The sequence below is a fragment of the Eptesicus fuscus genome, chromosome 9 (assembly GCF_027574615.1).
Source record: "Eptesicus fuscus isolate TK198812 chromosome 9, DD_ASM_mEF_20220401, whole genome shotgun sequence".
NCBI classification, from domain to species: Eukaryota; Metazoa; Chordata; class Mammalia; order Chiroptera; family Vespertilionidae; genus Eptesicus; species Eptesicus fuscus.
In genome coordinates, this window is record NC_072481.1 from 99980342 (window position 1) to 100005812 (window position 25471).

The 25471-nt window shown below is 43.7% G+C and overlaps 2 protein-coding genes, 1 non-coding gene and 1 pseudogene across 3 annotated transcripts in view; 2 read left to right on the plus strand and 2 right to left on the minus strand.

The window, feature by feature from the left end:
* LIMS1 (LIM zinc finger domain containing 1) overlaps window positions 1-25471 on the minus strand; it is a 185841-nt gene that overhangs the window by 139351 nt on the left and 21019 nt on the right. The gene's annotated exons all lie outside the window — the stretch shown is intronic.
* LOC103297423 (protein lin-28 homolog A-like) lies at window positions 838-2742 on the minus strand (annotated as a pseudogene).
* On the plus strand, window positions 2708-2845 carry LOC129150421 (small nucleolar RNA SNORA47). Its single transcript, XR_008557164.1, has one exon. It is a non-coding gene; the product is annotated as a small nucleolar RNA SNORA47 (small nucleolar RNA).
* Window positions 2883-3856, plus strand: LOC129150393 (zinc finger BED domain-containing protein 3-like). The gene has a single exon (XM_054721601.1). The coding sequence runs from the start codon at window positions 2883-2885 to the stop codon at window positions 3570-3572; it is 690 nt and encodes a 229-aa protein (XP_054577576.1). The 3' UTR covers window positions 3573-3856.

The window sequence follows — 25471 nt, forward strand, 5'->3', positions numbered from 1 at the left end:
TATTAAGTTAAACATGGTCTGCTTAGGTATGCCAACTCAACACTTCAGAACTATATAACAACCTATTTCCTTCCTGACACGTGCTCATCTCCACACAAAGTACCACCATCCACTAGTGGCCAAAGCCAGAAACATGGGAATCACCTGCAGCTCCTCAAACATCCTCATACCTTTAAATATCTGAGCCTCTTCACTCCTTCCTATTCCTGTGGCCAGCACCTACTTCTTGTACTATCACCTCTCATTGGATTAATGCAACAGTCTTCTAACTAGTCTCTGAGCTTTCACTCTTTCCTAATAACTGTCCAACTTGGGTACAGAGGTATCATTCTTAAAATCCACATTTCCCAACTCATCATTTTTCACTCACACACACACACACACACACATACACCTTGTTGTGCATAGTATGCCTATCCCAACCCAGTGAGAGATGAATCTGGTATGCAAAGGGATTACTAGTCAAGAACAGGAATCCCTGGTTATACATATATAGACAACCCTCACCTAATCTTGGCTTCCCCTCTGCGCCTTTCACCTAGCCCAGCTTCTCCTAACCTCTGCACCAACCACCTAGTCCTGTTTAGACCCATCTCCAATCTTTCAGTAGAAAGAGATCAACTAATGGGGCCACCCAGTTAAATCGAGTCTTCCACGTAACACTGAAGATGGAAGGGTTGCAAGAGGATACTATGAAAGAAGAGCCAGCTCTAAGTGGCAAAATGAGGTATTCAATAGGCTATACACTCCAAACCTCTGTTCTCCCTGATGATAAAACAACAAAAAGCATTCCTGTTGTGCAGACCTGAAGCTGCTGCCACTCATCCCTGAGATTGCTCATGTACCTGGGAACACAATGCAGGAGTGAGAGACTTACATTAAAATACACGAAAATACAAAACCAGAACATTTACGTTACACACAAAAAATTAAAATGCCAAGATATGCCATTCACACACAGATAGTGCAGTTAGCATCCTGGAGAAAGTAGGACCCAAGGTACAGTTACCCAGGGACCAAATATATAAAATTGTATTGGCCCAGAAATGGGGTGGGAGTGAGCTTAGGAGCAGAACTGCAGCTGTTCCCCCAGTGACCCCTTTTGCCTATGGTCACAACCCACTGCTTGGAACAATTCTCAGCATCCTATCCCAAGAGTAGTTTATGAGGAGACAAGATGTATAAAAAGCCTATTGTACCCCTGATAGATTCCCTCCCACAGAATGCAGTTATTTGTGGGTTGGGTTCATCAATCTGGTCTCATGCTAATCTTTTCACTCTGGCAGGGAAATATTATTACACATCCTTCTTTGAAAAAAAAAAAAAAAAAAGGCTTCTTGTCCTGGCCAGTGTGTTCAGTGGTTGGACACGTTAGCCCCTGCAAGGAGGAGGGCGGGTTCAATTCCTGGTCAAAGCAGCCTACCTGGGTTGCAGATTCAATCCCTGGCCCCAGTGGAGGCATGTGTGGGAGGCAACCAATTGATGTGTCTCTCTCATTAATGGTTCTCTCCCCCTCCCTCTCCCCCCATCCACTCTCCCTCCCTCCCTCCCTCCCTTCTACTCCCTCTAAAAAGCAATGGAAAAAATATCCTCGGGTGAGGATTAAAAATAAGTAAATAAAAAAGAAAAACAGCTTCCCTATCCAGGCCACTTTCAAAAGCTAGAGATCCCGGGGGAAGAGACTCAGATAAAGCATGTAGGGAGGGATTTCCCCCAAAGCCTCACATGCATGTGCATAGAATGTGGTCTCTGCCAAGAGAAGAGGGAGTGATGCTATGGAACTTGACCTGAGATACATGGCAGTGCCAGGTGCCCCTACCCATCTCGTGTCCCCGACTCTCCCCATTATGCCAATTGATCCCTGCTCCTTGAAACTTCCAGATCACAAAAGCATAACCCCCCACCCACCTCCTGTGGCTCCCTTCTGGGCATCTGGGAACAGGGCAGGGCTATGGATCTCTTCTTCCTCCTGAGAGAGGGTGGCTTTCCCTGTGAGCTAGGGGCCTGCGGGGCCTTCAGTGGACACAAGGCCACCATATGGCTGAAGCTCTGACAGAAATGGCACTTCTTGGGCTGAAGTGGCTGCTTGCACTCCTTGGCACGATGGTCTAGACCTCCACAGCTGCAGCACCATCTCCCTTCAGTTGGCACTTCTGCATGTTCTTCCCTTTTGGCTGCCTCTCTCACTCCCAATAAGAATACCACACCAGGGCCAGTAACTCAGATAAGATCCTAGGCCCTTGGCAGACTTCTTAAAGGTGAACTCCACTGCCTCAGCACCCTGCAGGCTCCAGAAGTTCCCCTGGTGCAGCTTACTCTGGTGCAAAAAGACATCCGCCAGTGGGTGGAGCGTGAACCCGCTGAGGGCGGCCATGGACGGGAAGCAGGACTCACGCACACGTTGAACCCTTACAGATGCCGGCACCAAGCAGCAGCTGCAGCTCCTCTGCCCCCTGGGCCACAATCCCCGGCAGCTTGGTTTGACACAGAGCCCATGGTAGTCAGCTAAGCCTGTGTCCCTGCACCCCAGGTCAGGTGGCTGCTGGCCCCAAAGAAGTCCAGAAGCAAAGGGCAACCACACATTTTTTTGAAGAGTCAAGTTTTCATAACGTTGGCAGTTCCTCAAAAATTAAACACAGAATTGCCATATGATCCAGCAATTCTACTCCTAGGTATATACTCAAAAGAATTAAAAGTGGGGACACAGCGGAGGACTGAGAAGGTGGGGCAGCTCTGTACCATGCTGCCTTCCACTGGTTAAGACCTCCAAGAGCAAAGGCCTACCAAGGTAGAAGATGTCCCTCTGTCACCTGTAGAGGGGCAGCACTGAGCTGGCCAATATTTGTGGTCCTGCTTGTCCTGGCTCAGGCGCTTTAGAGAGGATGAAGAGCGAAGAGCTGGCGGTGACCATGGAAGAGACCTGTGGGCAGGAGGATGCGGCGGTGGCGCACGGTGACGCTCTCCCCGGCCTGGCGCCGGCGCCTCCCGGCCGCCTGGGGGCGCCATATTCCGAGGCCTGGGGGTACTTCCACCTGGCCCCGGCGCGCCCGGGACAGCCGTCGGGCTACTGGGCCACCTGCCGGCTGTGCGGGGAGCAGGTGAGCCGAAGCCCGGGCTTCCGCGCGGGCACCCCGGCGCTGTGGAGGCACCTGAAGAGCGCGCACCGGCGGGAGCTGGAGGAGAGCGCCGCTCGCCACTCCCCGCCCCCCGGCCCCGGCCCCGGCCCCGGCCCCGCCGCGGCTGCGGAGGGCGACTGGGCGCGCCTGCTGGAGCAGATGGGCGCGCTGGCCGTGCGGGGAAGCCTGCGAGAGCGCGAGCTGGCGCGGCGCGAGGCGGCCGTGGAGCAAGGCGAGCGCGTCCTGGAGCGGAGGCGCCGGGCCCTGCAGGAGGAGGAGCGCGCGGCGGCCCAGGCGCGGCGGGAGCTGCAGGCCGAGAGGGAGGCGCTGCAGGCGCGGCTGCGGGAAGTGAGCCGTCGCGAAGGCGCCTTGGTCGCGGCCCCGCTGCAGACTCCGCTCAAAGAGGAGCCCGAGGGGAAGAGGGACGGCTACATTATCACTAAAGTCCACCTGTAGGTTTGGGCCGTTTCCCCGGCCCCACGCCCGCGCTACTCCCAAGTGCGGTCGGCGGACCAGCGTCTTCAGCCTCACCTGGGAGCGGAGTCAGGCCCGCGGCCTGCGGGGGAATTGGAATCTCCAATGGAGGGGCTTGAAAAGCGCTTCGGAAGCCTGAGCAGAACCAAAAGTCATTTCGACCCTGCGGCCACCTAGGGAGCCTGGGAGCAAGCTCCAGCAGCCCGCTTTGCTGTTGGCGTTTAGTTGGCGTCCGTGCTGGGAGCAGTTTCCCTCCAAATGCCTTTGGAAATGAGAGCGCCAGCAGCCCCTCGAATCTAAGTCATCTGAGGCCTTGTACCTGGTCACTCTGAAAGGACAGAAGCTTCCTTACCCACCAAAGAGGACTACACCATGTGCCTGTTACACCAGCCAGGACAATCCATGAAAATAAGGGTAAAGCAAAATAAAAAATAAAAAAGTAAAAAAAAAAAAAAAAAAAAAAGTGGGGACACAAAACAGATGTTTTTACCTCAATGTTCACAGCAGCATTACTCACAAGAGTCAAAAGGTAGAAAATGTAAGTAATGTAAAATTTACCATTTAACCATTTGTAATTGTATAGTTTACTAGTACATTAAGTGTACTTCAACAGGTAAGTACATAAACAAAATGTGGTCCGTCCATACATACAATGGAATATTATCCTATATAATAAAGAGCTAATATGCTAATTAGACCGAACAGCCGAACGACCATCCAGACGACAGTCCAGATGACCTTCCGGATGAAGCTGGGGCTGCGAGGGGCAGCTGAGGCTGCGAGGGGCTGCGAGGGCCAAGCCCCTTGTACAAATTTCGTGCAATGGACCTCTTGTCTATATACTAGTATATAAAACCCTAAGCAACCGTTCGACCAGTCACTATGATGTGCACTGACCACCAGGAGGTGCGCTGCTCAGCTGACCTATGAGCGCCAGACGCAGGGCTCACAGCTGGCTGCTGCAGCCCAGAGGTGGCAGCGGAGCGGCAGTGAGCCTCCCAAGCGGCAGCGGCAGGCGCAGTGGGGCCAGGATGAGCAGGAGCAGCAGGCAGCGTTGGACTGCCGGTTTCGTGCACCGGGCCTCTAGTTCAGCTATAAAAGGAACACAATTCTGACATATGCTACATTATGATGAATCTTGAGAACATTATGCTAAGGGAAATAAGCCAGTCACAAAAGTACAAATATTGTATGATTCCATTTGTATGAGATCGCTAGAGCAGTTAAATTCATAGAGAGAAAGTGGAATAGAGGTTCCTGGGGGCTGGGAGAGGTGAGACTGGAGAGTTATTGTTTAATGGGGACAAAGTTTCTTTGATTAAAAAGTCCTGGAAAGAGTGGTGATGGTTACATATATTGTTAATGTAAATTTAATGTACTAGTAAACTATACACTTACAAATGGTTAAATGGTAAATTTTACATTACTTACATTTTCCACAATAAGAAAAAAGCAAAAATAATTAGAAATAAGACATAAATTAGAAAGAAAAGTCAAGTTTTTAAATTTCCACTTCCTCTATTTCATTATTTTTTGGGGCCCAAGATTCTGCATTTACAACAATCTGTTCAGTGCTGAGGCTGCTGGTCCCTCCCTGCAGGCAAGAGCTACTCAACAATAGTCTGTGTGCCCTTAACTAATTATTCACCTCCTCTGATTACCAGAGTATCTGACAGCCTCCTCAAGTTGTCATATACATAACTGGTCGAGCTGGCTGCCAACGGGGCTCTGGGTTTTGCAGTCCAGCACACTGCTCTGGGCTGTAATGGCAGTGGACACTGAGTATCGTGGGTGACAAATTACCCTGAGGCATCCAGAAACTAAGAAGCCTTTTACACATAACACTTGCCAAATGACCAATGGTGATGAATAAAAAATGTACTCTAGCTCCAATGGCAAGCATTACGTATGAGTAACTTGCATTTGTCACCCCACCTGTATAGGATCTCCATAACCCTCTGACCCTGACAGGAGCTGATATTCCTCCTGACCTGACCTCGCCTCTCCTGTGTCCATGGTTTCAGAATAAACAGGTCAAAACTTTTATTCTGCCCTACTGAATGGATTACCCAGAGGCAATTTAATACCACAGGAAATGTATGGGATTTGAAATTCCGGTATTCAGGTCCTAATTTCAGTTCTGCCACTTTACTAATCAGCAATGTGACTAGACAAGTGTTTTCTGTCTCAGTCTGTTCATCTGAGTTGTGGGGATTAAATAAAATGGCATCGGAGAAAAGTCCTTGGTAAATCATGAAACTATACAAATGTCCGTCTCTACCATTCAAAGCTCTTCATATGGAGGGTGAGCAGACTCAGCCTTCCCCACATTCTAGAGACTTCTGTAATTCTGTATATTTATATTGAAAATAATTTAGCCCATAACTCCTCCATTTACACACCCACCTGAGTCCACAGCAGCACTTGTGGTGCGTGGCCTGAACCAGCCCTCCAGAGATGCAGGAAAGGCTGCATTGGGTCTGCACCTGCCTGCAATTTGTTATTTCCTGTTCCTTAGCAGTGTATCAGACTGATCAATAAGTCTACAAAGTGAGTGGTTCTTCTTTCTGTGCAGAGAAAATACCACAAAATTGATGCAAACTGTCATTGTTTCTAATGAAAGAGGAGACTGGCTAGTCCTCTAAAGTCTCTTCCAACTCTGCCATTTTGGGCTTCTGTGATCCTGAGGCTCGCCTCAGGGAAAGTTTAGCACAGATTCCATTGTTATCAAAGCCTCTATTATCATGATCCTCATTTAATCCTGCCAAATAGCAGCTGCTGTCCTCAACTGGCTCTCTAAATTTATAAAATAGTTAATATGGCCATTTGCTTCAATCATGAAGCAATGTTTTTTTAAGAGAACCAAAACTTAAAAACACTCTTTTAAAGAACAGTGAACCCTCAGAAGGAATTTACTTGCACTGAGACAGGCTGAATCTGAGCAGTAACAGGAAAACTTGGACCTTACAAATTGTGTCTAGGACAGCATGGAGCTTCACAGTAAAAAAGTAGTAGCTTATTCTCTGGTGGAAGGATGAGGCTCACATGAATTATAACTCTTTTTATGGTTTTCCCTTTAGCAGCTGATCAGCACAAGCAGTGATTTCTAGTGCTTTGGTACCTTCTTCAGGATCCATCTGATTAAACTTGGCTTATTTTGTCGTTAGATATGGCCATGACACAGAGGTCTCAGATGAACGATTTTCATTTTTCGTAATCTATCTCTATGTCTCAAAAGCAGACATTAACTTTTAAGGGCATGTATATTGAACAAGTGTTTTTGAGATTAAGTACTGAGGAAACTTTTTTGGCGTTTATAGTTAAGTTTGGCGTTTATATTGGGTAAAAAGGACAAAGATTACATGGGGAAATATCCAAAGGGCATGCCAAATGGGCAGGTCACAGATAACGAGAGGGCTAGGGATCTTCAAAGAGCTAGTGATATGCAAAGGCTGGGGTCTTCAAAGGGCTGGCAGCTCCAATCTGGAACCCCTCGAGGGATGTCCGACTGCCTGTTTAGGCCCGATAAATTCATAATTCTTTTCCCCTTTTGGCCTTGTGCATTCCTCCTTTGGCAACGCTAACATCCTCCAAGGGTGTTTCTCCTTCTCACTGATAGTTTGAGAGAAGCTACTACAGTAAAAAAGTAGTAGCTTATTCTCTGGTGGAAGGATGAGGCTCACATGATTTATAACTCTTTTTATGGTTTTCCCTTTAGCAGCTGATCAGCACAAGCAGTGATTTCTAGTATACTATATATACCCTGGCCAGTGTGGCTCAGTGGTTAAGTGTTGGCCTGAGCAGTGAAGGGTCGAGGTTTGATTCCCAGTCAAGGGCATGTACCTGGGTTGCAGGTTCAATCTCTGGCCGCAGCGAGGGTGCATTTTAGGAGGCAACCAATTGATGTGTCTCTCTCACATTCCACTCTTCTCTAAAAAGCAATGGAAAAAATATCCTCAAGTGAGGATTAACAAAAAATAATAGAAATACTATTTATTATGTGAACTAAAATACCCCTTCCATGTTTTTCAGACTAATAAAGTGTTCTCTACCTCATACTGATCACTACATTTTCTGAAGTCCTACTGCATCTCTATTCACTATCAGATTGCAGAACTTTTTGTCTATGTCTCTTTCTCTCTTTTTAACACCAGTAAAAAACTACATACTGGAAATTGTTTGAAAGGAATCCATCTTAGATGTCTTTGCATACCTGATTGGGCACTAGGTGCTACAATTAATGGGACTTCAATTACCTTTGTTTTTAAAAGGAATGAACCACAAGTTAGGTAAAGCCCTTATACTGGCATCTATTGTTTGGCACTCATTCCCTCTCTTCTAGTACTAACACATGTGTGCTCCTTTGGTGAGACTGAATAAGGAAGCCCTGACTTCCACCAGCCAAGGCTGGGCACATGGCCAAATTAGGCCAGGCAGACTATCCACTCCAGATATGGGAATCTCGAGCCAAATGACACAAGCCATGATAAACTGGAAAAGACTCATCCCAAGAAAATCTGATGAGACTGTGACTAATATCCCTTTAGAGTAACTAAAGAGAACTCTGAATTACTCACTTCCTTGTACAGCATAATATGTAATTCAGCTTTAAAAACTACCATGGAGGCCTTTTAGCCAAAACTGCCATTTTTCAATATTTCATTTAAATGACTAATACCTGGGGAAAGATTTGATCCAGCATATATACTCTAGGTCCTTTTGAAAACATTCAATGATTTATTTAGTATTTTATGGCTTACAAAGGTGGCACTTTAGACATGAAAGAAATGATACTTACAAAAAGGAATGCCCCACAATTTCCCTCTCTTAAAAAAACATTCTTTTCAATTACAATTGACATTCAATATTAGTTTCAGGTGTATGGCCTAACAATTAGACATTTATATAACTTATGAAATGGTCTCCCAATAGGTCTTGCTCACACCTGAAACCATACATAGTTGCTAAAATATTATAGACTATATTCCCTATGCTATACTTTATATCCCCATGACTATTTTGCAATTGCCAATTTGTACTTCTTAATTCTTCATCTTTTTCACCCAGTCTTGTAACTCCCCCTCCCATCTGGCAACCATCAATTTGTTTTTTATATCTATGAATCTGTTTCTGTGTTATTTTGTTTTTTTAGATTCCACATATAAGTGAAATCATATGGTATTGTCTTTATCTGACTGACTTATTTGATTTAGCATATTTCCCGCTAGGTCCATCTATGTTGTCACAAATGGTAAGCTCATTCTTTTACGGAACATTCCATTGAATTTATGTACCACACTATCTTTGTCCCTTCCTCTTTTGATTGGAGCATTTAATCTATGTTTACATTTACAGTGATTGATAGGTATGTAGTTACTGACATTTTATTGTTTTCTAATCTTTTTTGTAGTTCTCTGTTCCTTTCTTATTCTCTTGCTATCTTCCCTTATATGTTGAGGACTTTCTGTAGTGCTGTGGTTGGATTCCTTTCTCTATATTGTTGTCTCTTATAACGTTTTGGTTTGTGGCTACCATGTGCTTTATATATAACAAGCTATTTTTATAGCAGTCTATTTTAAGTTGAAGGTTGCTCAAGTTCAAACACATTCTAAAATCACTACCATTTTTACTCACCCTTTCCTCATTTATGTTTTTGACATTACCTTTTACTTCTTTTTTGTGTTGTGTTTGTGTGTATCCTTTAATTTGCTGTTGTAATTACATGATCATCCCAGTTTGCCTTTTAACCTTTGTACTTGCTAAAGTGTTGGTTTATCCACTGTTTTTATCTTGTGACCCTTTGTCTGTGAGAATTTTTTTCTTTGCAATATTTTTATTCATATTTTTTCTCTTCTTTCTTCTTAAAGATCCTTTAACGTTTCCTGTAATGCTGGTTTGATGGTGATGAATTCCTTCAGCTTTTTGTCTGGGAAGCCCTTTATTCCTCCTTCAATTCTAAATGAAAGCCTTGCTTTTCACCACTTAAAATATTTTGTGCCAATCCCTTTTGGTCTACAAAGATTCTCTTGAAAAATTGGCTGACAGTTTTATGGGAGTTCTGTTGTATGTAACTAACTGCTTTTCTCTTGTTGCTTTTAAGATTCTCTCTGTCTCCAATCTTTGGCATTTTAATTATGATGTGTCTTAGTGTGGGCATCTTTGCATTCATTCGGTTTGGGACTCTACACTTCCTGGATTTGAATGTCTATTTCCTTTACCAAGTTAGGGAAGTTTTCAGTCATTATTTCCTCAAATAGGTTTTCGATTCCTTGCTCTTTTCTCCTCTTCTGGCACCTCTAGGATGACGATGTTGCTATGCTTACTACTGTTGTCCCTGAGGTCCTTAATCTAGCCTCATTTTTTAAAAATTCTTTTTTTTTCCTTTTGCTGTTCCAATGGGTGTTTTCCACTACCTTGATTCCAAATAGCTGATTCAATCCCCTGCTTCATCTAATCTATTGCTGAGTCCATCTAATGTATTCTTCATTCCAGTTATTGTGTTCTCCATTTCTGACTGGTTATTTCTTATGTTTTCTATCTCCTTTTCTGTTTCCTATCTCTTTTTCGAAGTCCTAACTGAGATCATGTATTCTTCCCCTAAATTCATTAAACATCCTTACAACCAGTGTTTTGAACTTTACATCTGGTAGATTGCTTGCCTCCATTTTGTTTAGGTTTTTTTCCTGGAGTTTTGTCTTATTCTTTCATTTGGACATGTTTCTTTATCTCCTCATTTTAGCTGCCTCCCTGTGTTTGTTTCTATGCATTAGGCAGATGGCTATATCTCCTAGTCTGGAAGAGTGCCCTTGTGTGGTAGGTGTCCTGTGGGGCTCAGGTTCAATTCCACTAAGGGCACATGCCCAGGTTGTGGGCTCCATCCCCAGTAGGGGGCAAGCAGGAGGCAGCCGATCTATGATTCTCTCTCATCACTGATATTTCAATCTCTCTATCCCTCTCCCTTACTCTCTGAAAGCTATAAAAATATTTTTTAAAAATAAATAAATAAAATGACCAGGAGTGGTGATTTAAAAAAAACAAAACACTCTAAGGGACCCCATGAGGCTTACAACCAGGGCAGCAATGGGCAGTGGCAGTTCATCCTGGCCAACCCCCTGACCCTGTCCCCAAGGCCCCTTTTCTCTGACTTCTTAGTGAGCCAAAGCAGACCAGCCTAAACTCATTCCCTCAGCTTTAATGAACGTCCTCTAAAATTCACCTGGACTTGTGTTGTGAAATTTTTCCTGCACAAAGAATCCACACACTACCCGCTGACCCAAGGCAGACCCACTAAGAGCCAGGCCCCCTTTCTGGTAACATTCTCTGACCCAGATGCGACCCCCAAATGGTGACCCTGAAGCATGCCTGTGCCCTTCCCTTTCCCCCTCTTTGTCCCCATCCCCCCACCCCCACCCCCACCCCTCAGGCTCATTACCCTTGCCATTCCCTCTCCAAGCTCCCTAACAACTGGTGCCGTTTCGCTGTTGCCGACATTATGGTACTGTGACTCAGATTGCTTCGTTACTGGTAAGCCAGTCATCCTAGCTGCCTTGGCTTGAAGGACCCGACTGACTGTGTTTTCTTTCCTCCTTGCATCTTCTCCTTTGGCCAACGGGTTTTCTCTCTCTCTCTGGGGATTGCAGTACTCTGCGGGTATGAGAGGAGCACTTCAGAGCCATTACGGCACTGCTTTTAAAGACCCCAGTGACCAGGATAAGTCAGTCATGGACCAGGGAAGTTTGTACAAGGCACCCTGCCAACTGCAAGACGATATCCATGCATCCAGTAGTAGTTAAAATCACAGATGGCCCTTCTCCATGGTTCTCCCCTGTCAGGTTACCAGTTCCCACAAAGAGAGAGGTCCTTGCCTTCTGGCTGAAAGGACATTCTGATAGGGGCAGAAATAGAATGCTGGGAACCAGCTAGAATTGTAAGAAATATTAATCATGCTCTGTTAACCGTGATTGTTTTATTCTGATTAAAGAAGGCACATTCTAACCTGGCTGGGAGCTCACCTGGAAATGCAGCCCATCCTCCCCATCAGGGAGCTGCCTATTTTCATGAAAAGATTAACAACCTGTTGCAGAAACCAGAATCCCCAGCCCTTTGAAGACCCCAGCCTTTGCATATCACTAGCTCTTTGAAGATCCCTAGCCCTCTCGTTATCTGTGACCTGCCCATTTGGCATGCCCTTTGGATATTTCCTCATGTAATCTTTGTCCTTTTTACCCAATATAAGCAGCTGGCTTATGGTGGTGATATGCAGAGCAGATTTTTGTGGAAGCCCTGCTGTTCTCCCACATTGCCGGCAGTATTGGAATAAACGCTCATATACGTTTCAACCCCGTCTCTGCTTAATTGGCTCAAGTAGTGACAGGCAGCACGGACCCATTGTTTGTCCAGTTACAATTCTTTTCTTCCTTTTTTTTCCTTCCCTTATGCCTGAAGTTGAATTCAGACTGGCTTTCTTTGATCTGTTTTTAAAAAAATCCTTGAGGTAGTAGAGCTAAAGGTTAAGATTGTAAAAAAAAAAACCAAACACAAAAAACAAAACAAAACAAAAACCAGACTAAAGCAGGACAGAGGAGGGAAATGGATGGCTGATTCTTGACTTGGGCTTTTCAATTGAAGGTGCTTTCTGGGGGTCTGAACAAAATCTTTTACCACATGAACGTGAGTCTAGGTTCATTAGGCTCCGAGGATGAGGGGGTGCTTACTCCCTCTGGCCCACATTTCTAACATTCTTAGGTGACTGCGAGAGTCTTTGGAAGGGGGAGGGGAAGCCAAGAGATGTGGAAAGGTTTTAGTATGACGTGGAGCTCAGCACACAGGCAGTGCGGTTTAGCCCAGTACACAGCACAGCCGGAGGTTTATTTGGACTCTGCAAACCTCAAAATAAAACTAAAATCAACATGGGAAATTATGCCTCCAAGGCCAGAATCTCCCAAACCCTATTAACACTCCTGGCTTACAGGAAAGTTAACTAGATTTACCTAGAAGTGGTATCAACTTAAAATGGTGAAAATGTAGCTCCTGTGATGCCTAAATTAATTCTTTTGCATACAAAATTTTAAAAAGAGGCTTTAGAGTGAAAACTGAGTGAGTGGGAAGCTTATCTTGACTGCAAATTACAAGTTCCTGGGAGGAGCAACAGTCAATTACATAAACCAGAAAAGGCTGGTTTGAGGCAAGAGAACAGGGATTGTATACATTCCTTCCTCCTGGACACAGATAGGTTTGCAAAGGAATTTTATTTACTGTTAAAGAATATAGTACCGGCTATTCTGACCTATTCCAATTAATATACTACTGGTTTCTGGGACCAAGGCAACAGAATTGCTAAATGAGGTCTGCTAGGATCTATAGAGGGGTCTGCTTCTATTGTACAGAGCCAGGTCACCTTAGAAAGCATTAATGAAGACCAAAATGGGACTTAGAAAGGAAAAACAAAACAGAAACAAGCTTAGGGTTCTCTGTTAGGTCTGATGGAATAATTGAATGGACACCCCCCCCCCCCCGCCCCCCGGAACTGACCTTTACACCATGTCACAAGAGGCATTCCCTTTTGCTTAGCACTTGCTAAGACCACAATCTTTCCCCTCAGGACCTTCCCAGAGAGCTCTCCGCCCAGTAACAGCAGGCCGAGAGTCCTTTAAAATCTCTGACTCCCTGTCCCTGGGTGCTTGTGCCATTCTGGGGCTCAGCCCATCTGGTTTCCAGATGACCTAATAAATTCATAATTCTTTTCCCCTTTTGGCCTGTGCATTCCTCCTTTGGCAACCCTAACATCCTCCAAGGGTGTTTCTCCTTCTCACTGACAGTTTGAGAGAAGCTGAAATTATCATAAAAAGGAAAGCATTTAAGGCCACTGGGTCTACTTTATCTGTTCTTAACCACTCCTAACAAATTGCCTTCTCCTTCAGAGTAAAGCTTCTGTGCAAACAGCAGAGATAGCTAATCAACATCTGTTTTCAAATCAGAACCTGTTTCCCTTCCAACTAGGAATGTTATGCGAATATATCTTCTATATATATAAAAGCCTAAGTGATCGGCCAATTGGCCAATCGGCCGGTATGTATGACGCTCACTGACCACCAGGGGGCAGACGCTCAATGTAGGAGCTGCTGAGTGACAGCAACTTTGCAGAGTGCCTTCTCACACTCCAGAACCCCTTGGGGGATGTCGTACAGCTGGTTTTGGCCCTATCCCCACAGGCCAGGCCAAGGGACCCCGCTCCAATCTGGAACCCCTCGAGGGATGTCCGACTGCCCGTTTAGGCCCGATCCTGGACATCTTTCTCACAATCCAGGACTGCTGGTTCCCAACTGCTCGCCTGCCTGCCTGCCTTCCTGATTGCTCCTAACCACTTCTGCTTGCCAGCCTGATCACCCCCTAACCACTCCCCTGCCAGCTTGATTATGCCTAATTGCTCCCCTGCCAGCCTGATTGCCCCTAACTGCCCTCCCCTGCAGGCTTGATCGCCCCCAACTGCTCTCCCTTGCAGGCCTGGTCCCTCCCAACTGCCCTCCCCTGCTGGCCATCTTGTGTCCACATGGGGGCAGCCATCTTGTGTGTTGGAGTGATGGTCAATTTGCATATTACTCTTTTATTAGATAGGATAGAGGCCTGGTGCACGGGTGGGGTCCGGCTGGTTTGCCCTTAAGGGTGGGGGTTCCCTTGGGGCGTGGGGCAGCCTGGGCAAGGGGCCTGTGGTGGTTTGCAGTCCAGCCACACCACCCGGCAACCCAAGCGGAGGCCCTGGTATCTGGGATTTATTTACCTTCTATAATTGAGACTTTGTAGCCTTGAGCAGAGGCCAGGGCCAGCCAGGGTGGGCGGGAAGCTTGGCTTCCTCCATCACCGGGGGCAATCCAAGCCTCCTGCTCGCTCCGTGGCCACAGCCATCTAGGTTGGGTTAATTTGCATACTCGCTCCTGATTGGCTGGTGGGCGTGGCTTGTGGGTGTAGCGGAGTGGTGGTCAATTTGCATGTTACTCTTTTATTAGTGTAGATTATAAAATGGTGTGTTTTCTGCCTCCAGATGGCATTTCAAGGGTGTGATGTTTTATTGGACTAAAAAGATTATATACCTACTAGAGGCCCGATGCACACATTCGTGCACTGGTGGGGTTCCTCGGCCTGGTCTGAGACCTCTCGCAATCCGCGACCCCTCAGGGGATGTCAGACTGCCGGTTTCAGGCCAATCCCCACAGGCCAGGCCGAGGGACCCCACTGGGCCTCTAGTATGCATATAAGATCTTTGGTTAATCTCTTCCCACTTTCCCCCCGCTTCCCTCTGAGATTCATCAATCTGTTCCATGTTTTCATTTCTGTGCATTGAGCGTCTGCCCCCTGGTGGTCAGTGTGCGTCATAGCTACCAGTCGAACAGTCAAAAGGTCACTTAGGCTTTCATACATATAAATGTAGATTAAACAGAATCTTGTAGTCTGAACAAAATATTTGATATTAAAACTAGTTTAAGTTTAATTAATATCCTTTAGGGTTATTACCATAAAATGTATTTGTTGTTTATGATATAATCTTTTGGTTAAATTTGTCTGACAACCTTCCCAAAGCTTAAATTTTAAGAGACTTTTTTAAACCAATAAATAACTTTTGAGTTATTCCAGTGGGCCCTGGAATACCTCAAGGATTATTCTCTCTCCTAAGTGTTTTGAAATAATTAGGCCTATTCAATATGTTTGTAAAATTACATGAAAAGCTGTGCCAAATAAAAGTTACTATATTCTATTTATATACATATATTTTATAAAAATGGATGTTCTAGAAATTCCAATCTGCTCTAGGAAGAAACTTGCAAAAATCAAAGCCAAGTTCAAATAGGAAACTCTCAGGTAGCAGGTGCCCTGTCACAAGACAAGCCAAGAGTAACGGTTCCCTATGGGGACGTCCAGCAGTGGCACTCAGGTGTTTGTGATCCATACATTGGATGAATTGTTTCCTGTGCTCAGGGCACACTTCTAATGAGTCATGTGCAGTGTTTTAAATCTTGCATATTATTCCTTATATATTAAAATTGTGTATTAAATCTAAAAATGTGAGCTTTGTATTATTTTATGTCATTTCATAATAATTATTATTTACCAAAATGTATCTTGGAATGTTATAGCTTAAAAGCAAATTTTTTTATCAGTTGCACTGTAATCAAGTCTATAATCATGTCATTTCAGCTTTGCAAATATGTTAAGACTTTGGAAAGATTCACAAAAAGGACTCTAACTTACAGATTTCTAAGCAGATCATCTCTTTTTGTTGTTTTTAATCCTCACCTGAGGACACTTATTCCATTGATTTCTTAAGAGAGTGGCAGGGGGAGGAAGAGGGAGAGAAGGAGAGAGAGGGAGAGGCAGAAAAGGGGAGAGGGGGAGAGGGGAAGGGAGGAGAGAAAGAAACATCAGTGTGAGCGAGACACATCAACTGGATGCTTCCCACACATGCCCCAACTGGGGCCTCGGATGGAACCTGCAACTGAGGTACATGCCTTTGACTGGGAATTGAACCAATGACCCTTCGGTGCCCGGTCCAGCACTCGAACCACTGAGCACACTGGCCAGGGCTAAGCAGATCATCTCTTAGAAGTAGAAAAAAAATGTATGGAACCCCAAGAAATAACTGGATTCATGGAAATACTGCCAAATAATCAGAACAAAAATTGGTTATATGGGACTGAATGAACTAACAATAATTATTATTACAACTTTGTTAAAAATATTGCTGATTTAAAAAAAAAAAAACTTGCTGTTTTCCAGATAAGGAAGCTTGTTTCTATTTTCCTTGAACAATTTGGTAAATTTTATCCTTATAAACAATACTAGAGCATTTATATTTTTTTCCCTACCTAATCCCTTCAGAATTTGGCAACTCTCAATGAGTGTGTATTATTTTCATGACAATATTGCATAAATCCAATAAGAACCTGTTCTCTTTATAATAGGACACATAAAACCAGATTCCAATTGTGGTTTTACTAACCAAACCTTTGACTGCAATATCATAATCAAGACAGATGTGCCTGGATTCTTGTTGCATTTCAGCAAATTATCAGGCCGAATTAAATAGTCTCTTTAATAAAATTAACAATTTTAAGGAGAAAAATTTGGTTTCAATGAAAATTAATGCCCCAAATTTAAAGTTTTGTTTTTAATCTGTGAACTAAACTGGTTTATGAATTCTTCTAGTTGTCTTCAACCCTCCAAGCTAATGTTTTCTTTTTCTTCCATCTTTTGACTTGGAATTACTGAGAACTACTGATGCAATGTCAACCATACAAAATTTACCTGAGCATCTGATGACATCACCAGAAATATTTAAACTACAAATAAAGAGGATCTGTCAAATTATCACTGCTTGTTTTATTCCAGCAAAAAGATTTCAGGGATGGAAGTGTCTGAGAGGGGAATGAGACAGGCCAGTAAGCCAGGATAGGTAAAATGGGGAAAGTGAGACAGACAGTTAAACAATACTTTATAGCCATCTAGTAAATCCCATCTTCCCTATACTAGGGACACTTAAGAATAAATGGTTTGCACTTCTCCTCCCCAACCAGAGGGTAAACAGCTTCAATCACCCTACTAGGGGAGACAGGTAACAGAAATCCAATTAGTGTCATTTGCCAACCACACTCAAGGACAGATCAAGTTGAGAATAAACCTTATTTTAATACATCAGCATAAGGCTGATGAATATTCTACTGAAATCCTCCCCTAAGACTATCTCTAAACACCCATTCGTTAAGACCCCTCAAAACAAAGTTCCCAGCCCACACTTCCTCTCCCAGGAGCATGCCCGTGCCTTCACTCTCCTTTGTCCCCTACAGGCGTGCATCTCCTAAACGAAGGGACCCCATGAGCCTTGCCACCAGGGCAGCAAAGGGCAGTGGCAGTCATTCCAGGCACCCCCTGACCCTGTCCTCTGGCTTCTTAGTGAGCCAGAGCAGACCAGCCTAGGCGGATTTCCCCAGCCCCTTGTTTCACGTCCCCAGCTCTGATAAACATCCCCTAAAACACACCTGGATTCGTGTTGGGAAATGTTTCCTGCATGAAGTCAAGAACCCACACACCACTGGCTGGCCCGAGGCCGATCCGCTCAGGGCCAGGTCCCCTTTCCAGTAACAGAACAGTTCTTCAGAAAAGAGGATGAGGGGAAGATACAGAAAGGAGATTGGTAGCCTAATTTCATCTTACTTTTTTTCTTTTCCCATTCGCAACATAGAGAAATAATAAATAATCATAGCCTTCAACACTGCCTAAGTTACATCTATGCACCTGTGCTGGATTAGAACACAGACATCTGCTAAGAAGAAAGTATTAACTAGCTAGTAGAAGACCATTTTTTTCTGGTTGCCTCTAAGCAAATCAACAATACACTTTGAACTAAACCAACAAAGGATAATTCTGTCAACTGTACCAAGAGTTCCACCTGGAATTTTCATTAATAGTATTAAAGCTATATATTAATATGAAAAACAAAAGAAGTTCACAAGAAAAATTGCTAATGGTTGATCTAAAAGATTTTACACATTCCCTCTAGAAGCTTCCTTCCATGTCAAACAACTATTCCTGCACTAAAAACTAAGAAAAGAAATACTTGCACAGTATTACTGTTGGAATAACCCTTCATGTACAATTTAATGCCAACTGAAAGGTACCTTATTAGCATTTACTCACATATTTTATGGCAATATTTAAAGAAATACACTACACTAAACAAAACAAAAAGTTACCAAATAAAAACATACTACATCATTATTTATTCATTTGACAAGTATTTACTGAGTGTCTATTATGTGCTATACATTGTTATTGGACATGGGAAATAGGTTTCCTAAAAAGTATAAGTAGCTTTTTCTAGGACAATGCTATATATACTTACAACTTCACCTCTTTATCAAGGTTTATCTAAAAACTCCAACTTCTTGTTTTTACTTTTATCCCATTTGTTTAGCTAACCTGCAGCAATGCTTCCTTCTGGAAAGCATGATTAACCCTGACACAGCAAAAGAAAACTTCATTTCTAAATAGTTCCCAAGCCCTGTATCCTTGGAGTTCCCATCTCCCTCTTAATCAACCAATGTTTGCTGCATATTCCAGAACCTATCACCACCACTTCCTGCGTAGAAAGCATTCAGCAGTCGCCAACCGGTGGTCCGCGGACCACTGATGGTCCGTGAGGTCTGAAAGGTTGGTGACCGCTATCTAACTGACCAAACATATTATCAGAAAGAGATGTAGCTACTTTATTTTAAAAATCAAAAAGCCTCAAGTTTAGACAATTCTTTAAGTCTGGTCTCACGGTCCCAAACTGACCCAAGTGGGGTAAAAGATCTCTGACATTTTGAGGAACCACTGGAATTTTTGTGTGATTTTTTTTGTCAAATTCAGTAGAAAGTTATGTATTAAAATTAAAAATTACTTTCTACACTTCACCAATGCCCTTCCTCAAAGGGAAAAGTACTGGGAAATCCACCTCTAAAATAGAGTAGCAAAAATAAAGCAGTTTTCATACAATTGTATAACATTCATGTACTCATGATTAAAACATTCCATTACAAAGCATAAAGATATTGCCTTAAAAAGACATCTGCAGATGTTTCATGCTTTATATAGATCTGGCAAATGCCCAAAAGACCAAAAATGCTCTCATTTCCTGATGTGCATTAGCCAGCTTTGAAAAACAAACAGATCAACAAAAAACACATTAAGTCCAGAAACACTATTAAATTATTTCAAACATTAGAGTAGCATCATTGTAATTCTGGTCCACCTTATAAAACAGATAACCTGTTTCCTACACATATATCTTAAAATTATAAACACATTTTTTCATCATTATCCTCAATCATGTAAATATATTCAATCATCTAAAATGAGCTAAGTGCTAATGGAACTTTCCAGATGTAATGGGCTAGTCACAAAGCTCTTACTTTCTTGGACTAGTTTTAAAAAAGAGTAAACTAGTCTCTAGCCTAGTGATCCTACCTAGGTTGGGTTAATTTGCATACTCGCTCCTGATTGGCTGGTGGGCGTGGCTTGTGGGTGTAGCGGAGTGGTGGTCAATTTGCATGTTACTCTTTTATTAGTGTAGATTATAAAATGGTGTGTTTTCTGCCTCCAGATGGCATTTCAAGGGTGTGATGTGAAAATTATTTATTTAATAAATAATTATTTAATAAATTAATTATTTAATAAAATTATTTATTTTATTTAAACCTATAAATAGCTATGAGGTTTATAAAGGCCTCATAGCTATTACAAAAAAATATAGTTACACATACCCCTAAGACCACAGGCTGCTCATTTGGTAGACGAATTGCTCCATCTCAAGATTCTAACAAAGACTACCCTCTATTTCCCAAAAGATGCTTCACCATGACAAGATCTACATTGTATTCCAAAGAAAGGATTATTCTGACAGCAATCCATTAAATCTCAGTGTATTCTCTTGTTGGCAATGACATCAACCTGTGATATTTTGGACATTTTTCCACACACTCTCTGAATATTAGAATGTCTAACTGGACATTCTAAAATGTCCAATTACATAACTCTAACTCTAGCACTAGCCCTAAACCTAACCCTAATCCTAATCCTAATCCTAGCCCTAGCCCTAAACCTAACCCTAATCCTAACCTTAAACCAGCCCTAAAAAGGAGAAAAAAAAAGAAAAAGAAAATGTCTAATTAGAATAACAGAGGCATTCAACTCAAGCCTGAGGAATCAGGCTAAATCTAACCTATTCATATGCTTTAAGCTTCTAAAATATCCGAAGAATAAATCTAAGGTGGACAGACGGCATAATTCAAAGTGCCAAAGGTCCTTTTTTTAATTATGGGCTCGACACTCGTCATTTTTATCTGACTGCTTCTGCGTTGTCTCTGTGAACCCAGGACTGAGAGAACTGCTACGGGAGAGGATGTCCAACCACCTGGAGCCAGCAGGTCAAGCTAACCTTAGCTGAATATTCTCTCACCATCACGTTCTATGATCCCAACCTCCTCAAATTCCACCTCTCCCCGACACCAGCCTTCAGTGAAGAAGTGTAAAACACTGGCCATTCCCACAAAAGTCCCGCCTGGTCGTCCACCATCCTGGAATATGGCTTGGCCTACTTCCCAGCAACTTAAAAAGTTCAACTACACTTATCAGTAAGTGTGGAAGCACACAGGTCTTGGGAGGAAGTCAGGCTAACTGCTACTTTGTAATCTAGGGTTACAAATAATGTCGAGTGTTTTAGTTATACTAGTGGGAGAAGTAGGAAAGTGTACATCTCATCTGATCCATATTCTCCTCCAGGGTCTTACATTTTAAATGTTGGGAGGGAGGGATATAAAAAAATATTTTGTGATATGAAAATTATATGCAATTCAAATTTCAGAGTCTATAATTAAAATCTTATTAGAATGCAGTCATGCTCATCCTATCTAATAAAAGAGTAATATGCAAATTGACCGTCACTCCAAGACACAAGATGGCCACCCCCATGTGGTCAAAGATGGCTGCCCCATGTGGACACAAGAGGGCCGCCACAAGATGGCCAGCAGGGGAGGGCAGTTGTGGGCAGTTAGGGGTGACCAGGCCAGCAGAGGAGGGAAGTTGGGGGTGACCAGGCAGGCAGAGGAGGGCAGTTGGGGGAGACCAGGCCAACAAGGGAAGGCAGTTGGGGGGGACCCAGGCCTGCAGGAGAGGGCAGTTGGGGCGGGGGACCCAGGCCTGCAGGAGAGGGCAGTTGGGGGGAACCAGGCCTACAGGGGAGGGAAGTTGGGGGGGGTGGGACCAGGCCTGCAGGGGAGGGAAGTGGTGGGCAATCAGGCCAGCAGGGAGGGCAGTTAGGGGTGACCGGGCCAGCAGAGGAGGGCAGTTGGGGGGGACCAGGCCTGCAGGGGAGGGCAGTTGGGGGGAACCAGGCCAGCACGGAGGGCAGTTAGGGGTGACCGGGCCAGCAGAGGAGGGCAGTTGGGGGGGGACCCAGGACTGCAGGAGAGGGCAGTTGGGGGGAACCAGGCCAGCACGGAGGGCAGTTAGGGGTGACCGGGCCAGCAGAGGAGGGCAGTTGGGGGGGGACCCAGGCCTGTAGGGGAGGGCAGTTGGGGGGGACCAGGCCTGCAGGGGAGGGCAGTAGGGGGGATCAGGTCTGCAGGGGAGGGCAGTTGTGGACGATCAGGCCAGCAGGGAGGGCAGTTAGGGGTGACCAGGCCAGCAGAGGAGGGCAGTTGGGAGGGATCCAGGCCTGCAGGGGAAGGCAGTTGGGGTGGACCAGGCCCACAGGGGAGGGCAGTTGGGCGGGACCAGGCCTGCAGGGGAGGGCAGTTGGGCGGGACCAGGCCAACAGGGGAGGGCAGTTAGGGGTGACCGGGCCAGCAGGGGAGGCCAGTTGGGGGCAACCAGGGCTGCAGGGGAGGACAGTTAGGGGTGACCAGACTAGCAGGGGAGGGCAGTTAGGGGTGACCAGGCCGTCAGGGGAGGGCAGTTAGGGGTGACCAGGCCAGCAGGGGAGGGCAGTTAGGGGCTATTGGGCCAGCCGGGGAGCAGTTAGACGTCGATCAGGCTGGCAGGGGAGTGGTTAGGGGGTGATCAGGCTGACAGGCAGGTAGGTGAGCAGTTGGGAGCCAGCAGCCCTGGATTGTGAGAGGGATATCCAACCACCCGTCTAAATAGGCGGTTGGACATCCCTCAAGGGGTCACAGAATGGAGAGGGTGCAGGCTGGGCTGAGGGACACCCCCCCCTCCATGCACGAATTTCATGCACCGGGCCTCTAGTTTAATTATATATTGTCTTTGGCTGCATGCATGCTACAACAGCACAGTTGAGTAATTGTGACAGAGATCATATAGCCTAAGCTGTAAATATTTACTATCTAGCCCATTAGATAAAATGTTTGTCAACCTTTGATCTAGAGCACTGATAATCAACAGCTGCTGAAATCACAAAAAGAGACAAAACCAGACATTATGTACCTCCTGATGGAAGAACCCAACACCATCTATCATGTATTTATGAGAATCTTATCAGACCTCTAGATCCAAGGAGCAAACTGCTGCTCGATCTAGAAGTCAAACCTATTTTCATAACATTAAGATATTACAATATATTTATCTTGTTTATTCTCATTCTCTCACACGTACACAGCGGAGTTTTCCAGAAAGTACATGACATGAAATATTACAAAGACTAAATGCCAGCTAACTTCCAGTAACTCATAAAACAGATATGAAAAATAAATAAAGCACTCCTCTCAGTATTTTTTTTCTTTTGGAAAATAATTATAAAATGTTATTTATGTTAACATACAAAAGCAGGTTTATTAAATTTCAAATACAGCAAATATCAATAAGTTCTTCAGGGTCCCCAATAATTATTAAGAGTGTAAAACGATCCTGAGACCAGACCAAGAAGTTTGAAAACTGCTTCTTTAGATCCAAATACCAATTTATTGGCTACATAGAAAGCAAAACAAAATGCTAAACTCAGGATGCAATCTGCCAAATCCAGGCTGTAGGCAATGCTTCAAGACAAACAACCCAGTTTCTTCAACAACAAAAAAATGGGGGCGAAGGAGGAGGAAGGATGGAAGGAGCACCTATTTGCTAGAAAAAATGAAAAGACTCACCAAGCTACCAAAATGTGTGAACCTTACTTAGATCCCAATTTGGAAAAATTATAAAATAAAATGGATATCTGAGATAAACGGAAAACTGAACACCAACTGGGGAGGTAATGATATCAAGGAATTATTAGTAATCTTTTTAGGTGTGATAATCATGTAGTTATCTTTTTAAAAATTTTTAGAAGAGTCCTTATCTTTTAAGAATACATATTGCCCTAGCTGGTTTGGCTTGGTAGATAGAGCGTCGGCCTGTGGACTGAAAGGTCCCAGGTTCAATTCCGGTCAAGGGCACATGTCTGAGTTGCGGGCTCGATCCCCGGTGGGGAGTGTGCAGGTGGCAGCTGTTCAGTGGTTCTCTCTCATCACTGATGTTTCTATCTCTCTCTCCCTCTTCCTTCCTCTCTGAAATCAATAAAATATATTTTTAAAAAAGAATACATATTAAAATCTTTATAATATGCAACAGGGAGAGAAAAGTGAAAAAAGATTGGCTGAGTCAGTAATTATTAAAGCTAAATAGTAACACATAGGCCTACATTATTCTATTTTTGTATATGTCTTAAGTTATCCATAACAGGAAATTTTAGAGTAGATATTTCTATATTTGAGAAGTAGAAATTCCATAAATTCCATTATGTAAATTACCACAACTTCTTTCCCCCCATACAGAAAAAAAAATTTTTGTGTTTTTTTTTAATTGTTGACTCTATTACAGATATCCCCCATTTTTCCCTCCCTTTGCCTCCTTCCACCCTGCCCCCCTCCCCAACCCTTCACCGCATAATTGTCTGTCCATGGGTTATACCTATATGTTTTTTGGTTGATCTCTTCTCATCCTCCCCACACCTCCCCTCTGAGATCTGTCAGTCTGTTCCATGTATCCATGCCTCTGATCCTAGTTTGTTCATCAGTTTATTTTGTTCTTTAGATTCCACATATAAGTGAGATCATGGGATATTTGTCCTTCTCTGACTGGCTTAATGCGCTTAGCGTAATAATCTCCAGGTCCATCCATGCTGTCCCAAAGGGTAGAGATCCTCTTTTTTACAGCCACGTAATACTCAACTGTGTAAATGTACCACAGCTTTTTATTCACTCATCTACTGATGGGTATTTGGGCTGGTTCCTGATCTTGGCTATTGTAAATAATGCTGTAATGAACATAAGGGGTGCATATATTCTTTTGAATTTGTGTTTTAGATTTCTTTGGATATATTCCTAGAAGTGGGATCACTGGATCATAAGGCAGTTCAATTTTTAATTTTTTTTTTAGTTAACTCCATTCTGTTTTCCACAGGGGCTGCATCAACCTGCATTCCCACCAATAGTGCACGAAGGTTCCCCTTTCTTCACATCCTCACCAACAATGGAATACTCCTCAGCTGTAAAAAAGAAGGAAATCTTACCTTTTGCAACAGCATGGATGGAGATTATTATGCTAAGTGAAATAAGCCAGTCAGAGAAAGGTAAGTACCATTTGATTTCACTTATATGTGGAATCTAATGAACAAAGTAAACAAACAAAATAGAAATAGACTCAGAGTAAATTAGTAATCCACACATGAAACCTATATGTTCATGCTGACTAATGTTACCTCAATAAAACTTAAAATAAATAAATATAGTGAGTTGATAAAAAACAAAACAAAAGAAACAGACTCAGAGTTACAGAGAACAGACTGACAGCTGTTAGAAGGGAGGAGGTTGGGGGCTTGGTGAGAAGAGTAAAGGGATTAAGCAAAGGAAAAAAGAAAGACTCACAGACAACAGTATAATGATTTTCCGAGGGGTTGGGGTGGGGAAGTGAATGAGGGTAAAGAGGGGATAATGGTGATGGAAGGAGACTTGACTTAGGATACTTAACACACAATACAATTTACAGATGATGTATTATAGAATTGTACACCTGAAACCTATATAACTTTATTAACCAGTATCACCCCAATAAATTCAATTAAAATATATATTTTTTTAAAATTAGAGATTTCACGGCATTCTTCCCCCAAGAAATAAGGAATGAGGCTGAACAATCTGTGAAGCCATGCCATGAGTGGTCCACAGCCATGTTCTGAGAGTACTGCTCTCCTTGATTCTGAATTTCCCCACAATAGTCCAAATCAGCCAGGCCTCTGGGACATATCCACTTCCTGAGAGAGCTCAATAAACACCTGACTGCTCCTCACGTCTTAAATAAATAATAATAACTCTATAATAACTGGTGACAAATGAACATTTCTGCATTTAAATATCTAAAAGACT

Coding starts and splice junctions, on each gene's coding strand:
- LOC129150393 (XM_054721601.1), top strand. CDS start 2,883: ATGAAGAGCGAAGAGCTGGCGGTGACCATGGAAGAGACCTGTGGGCAG.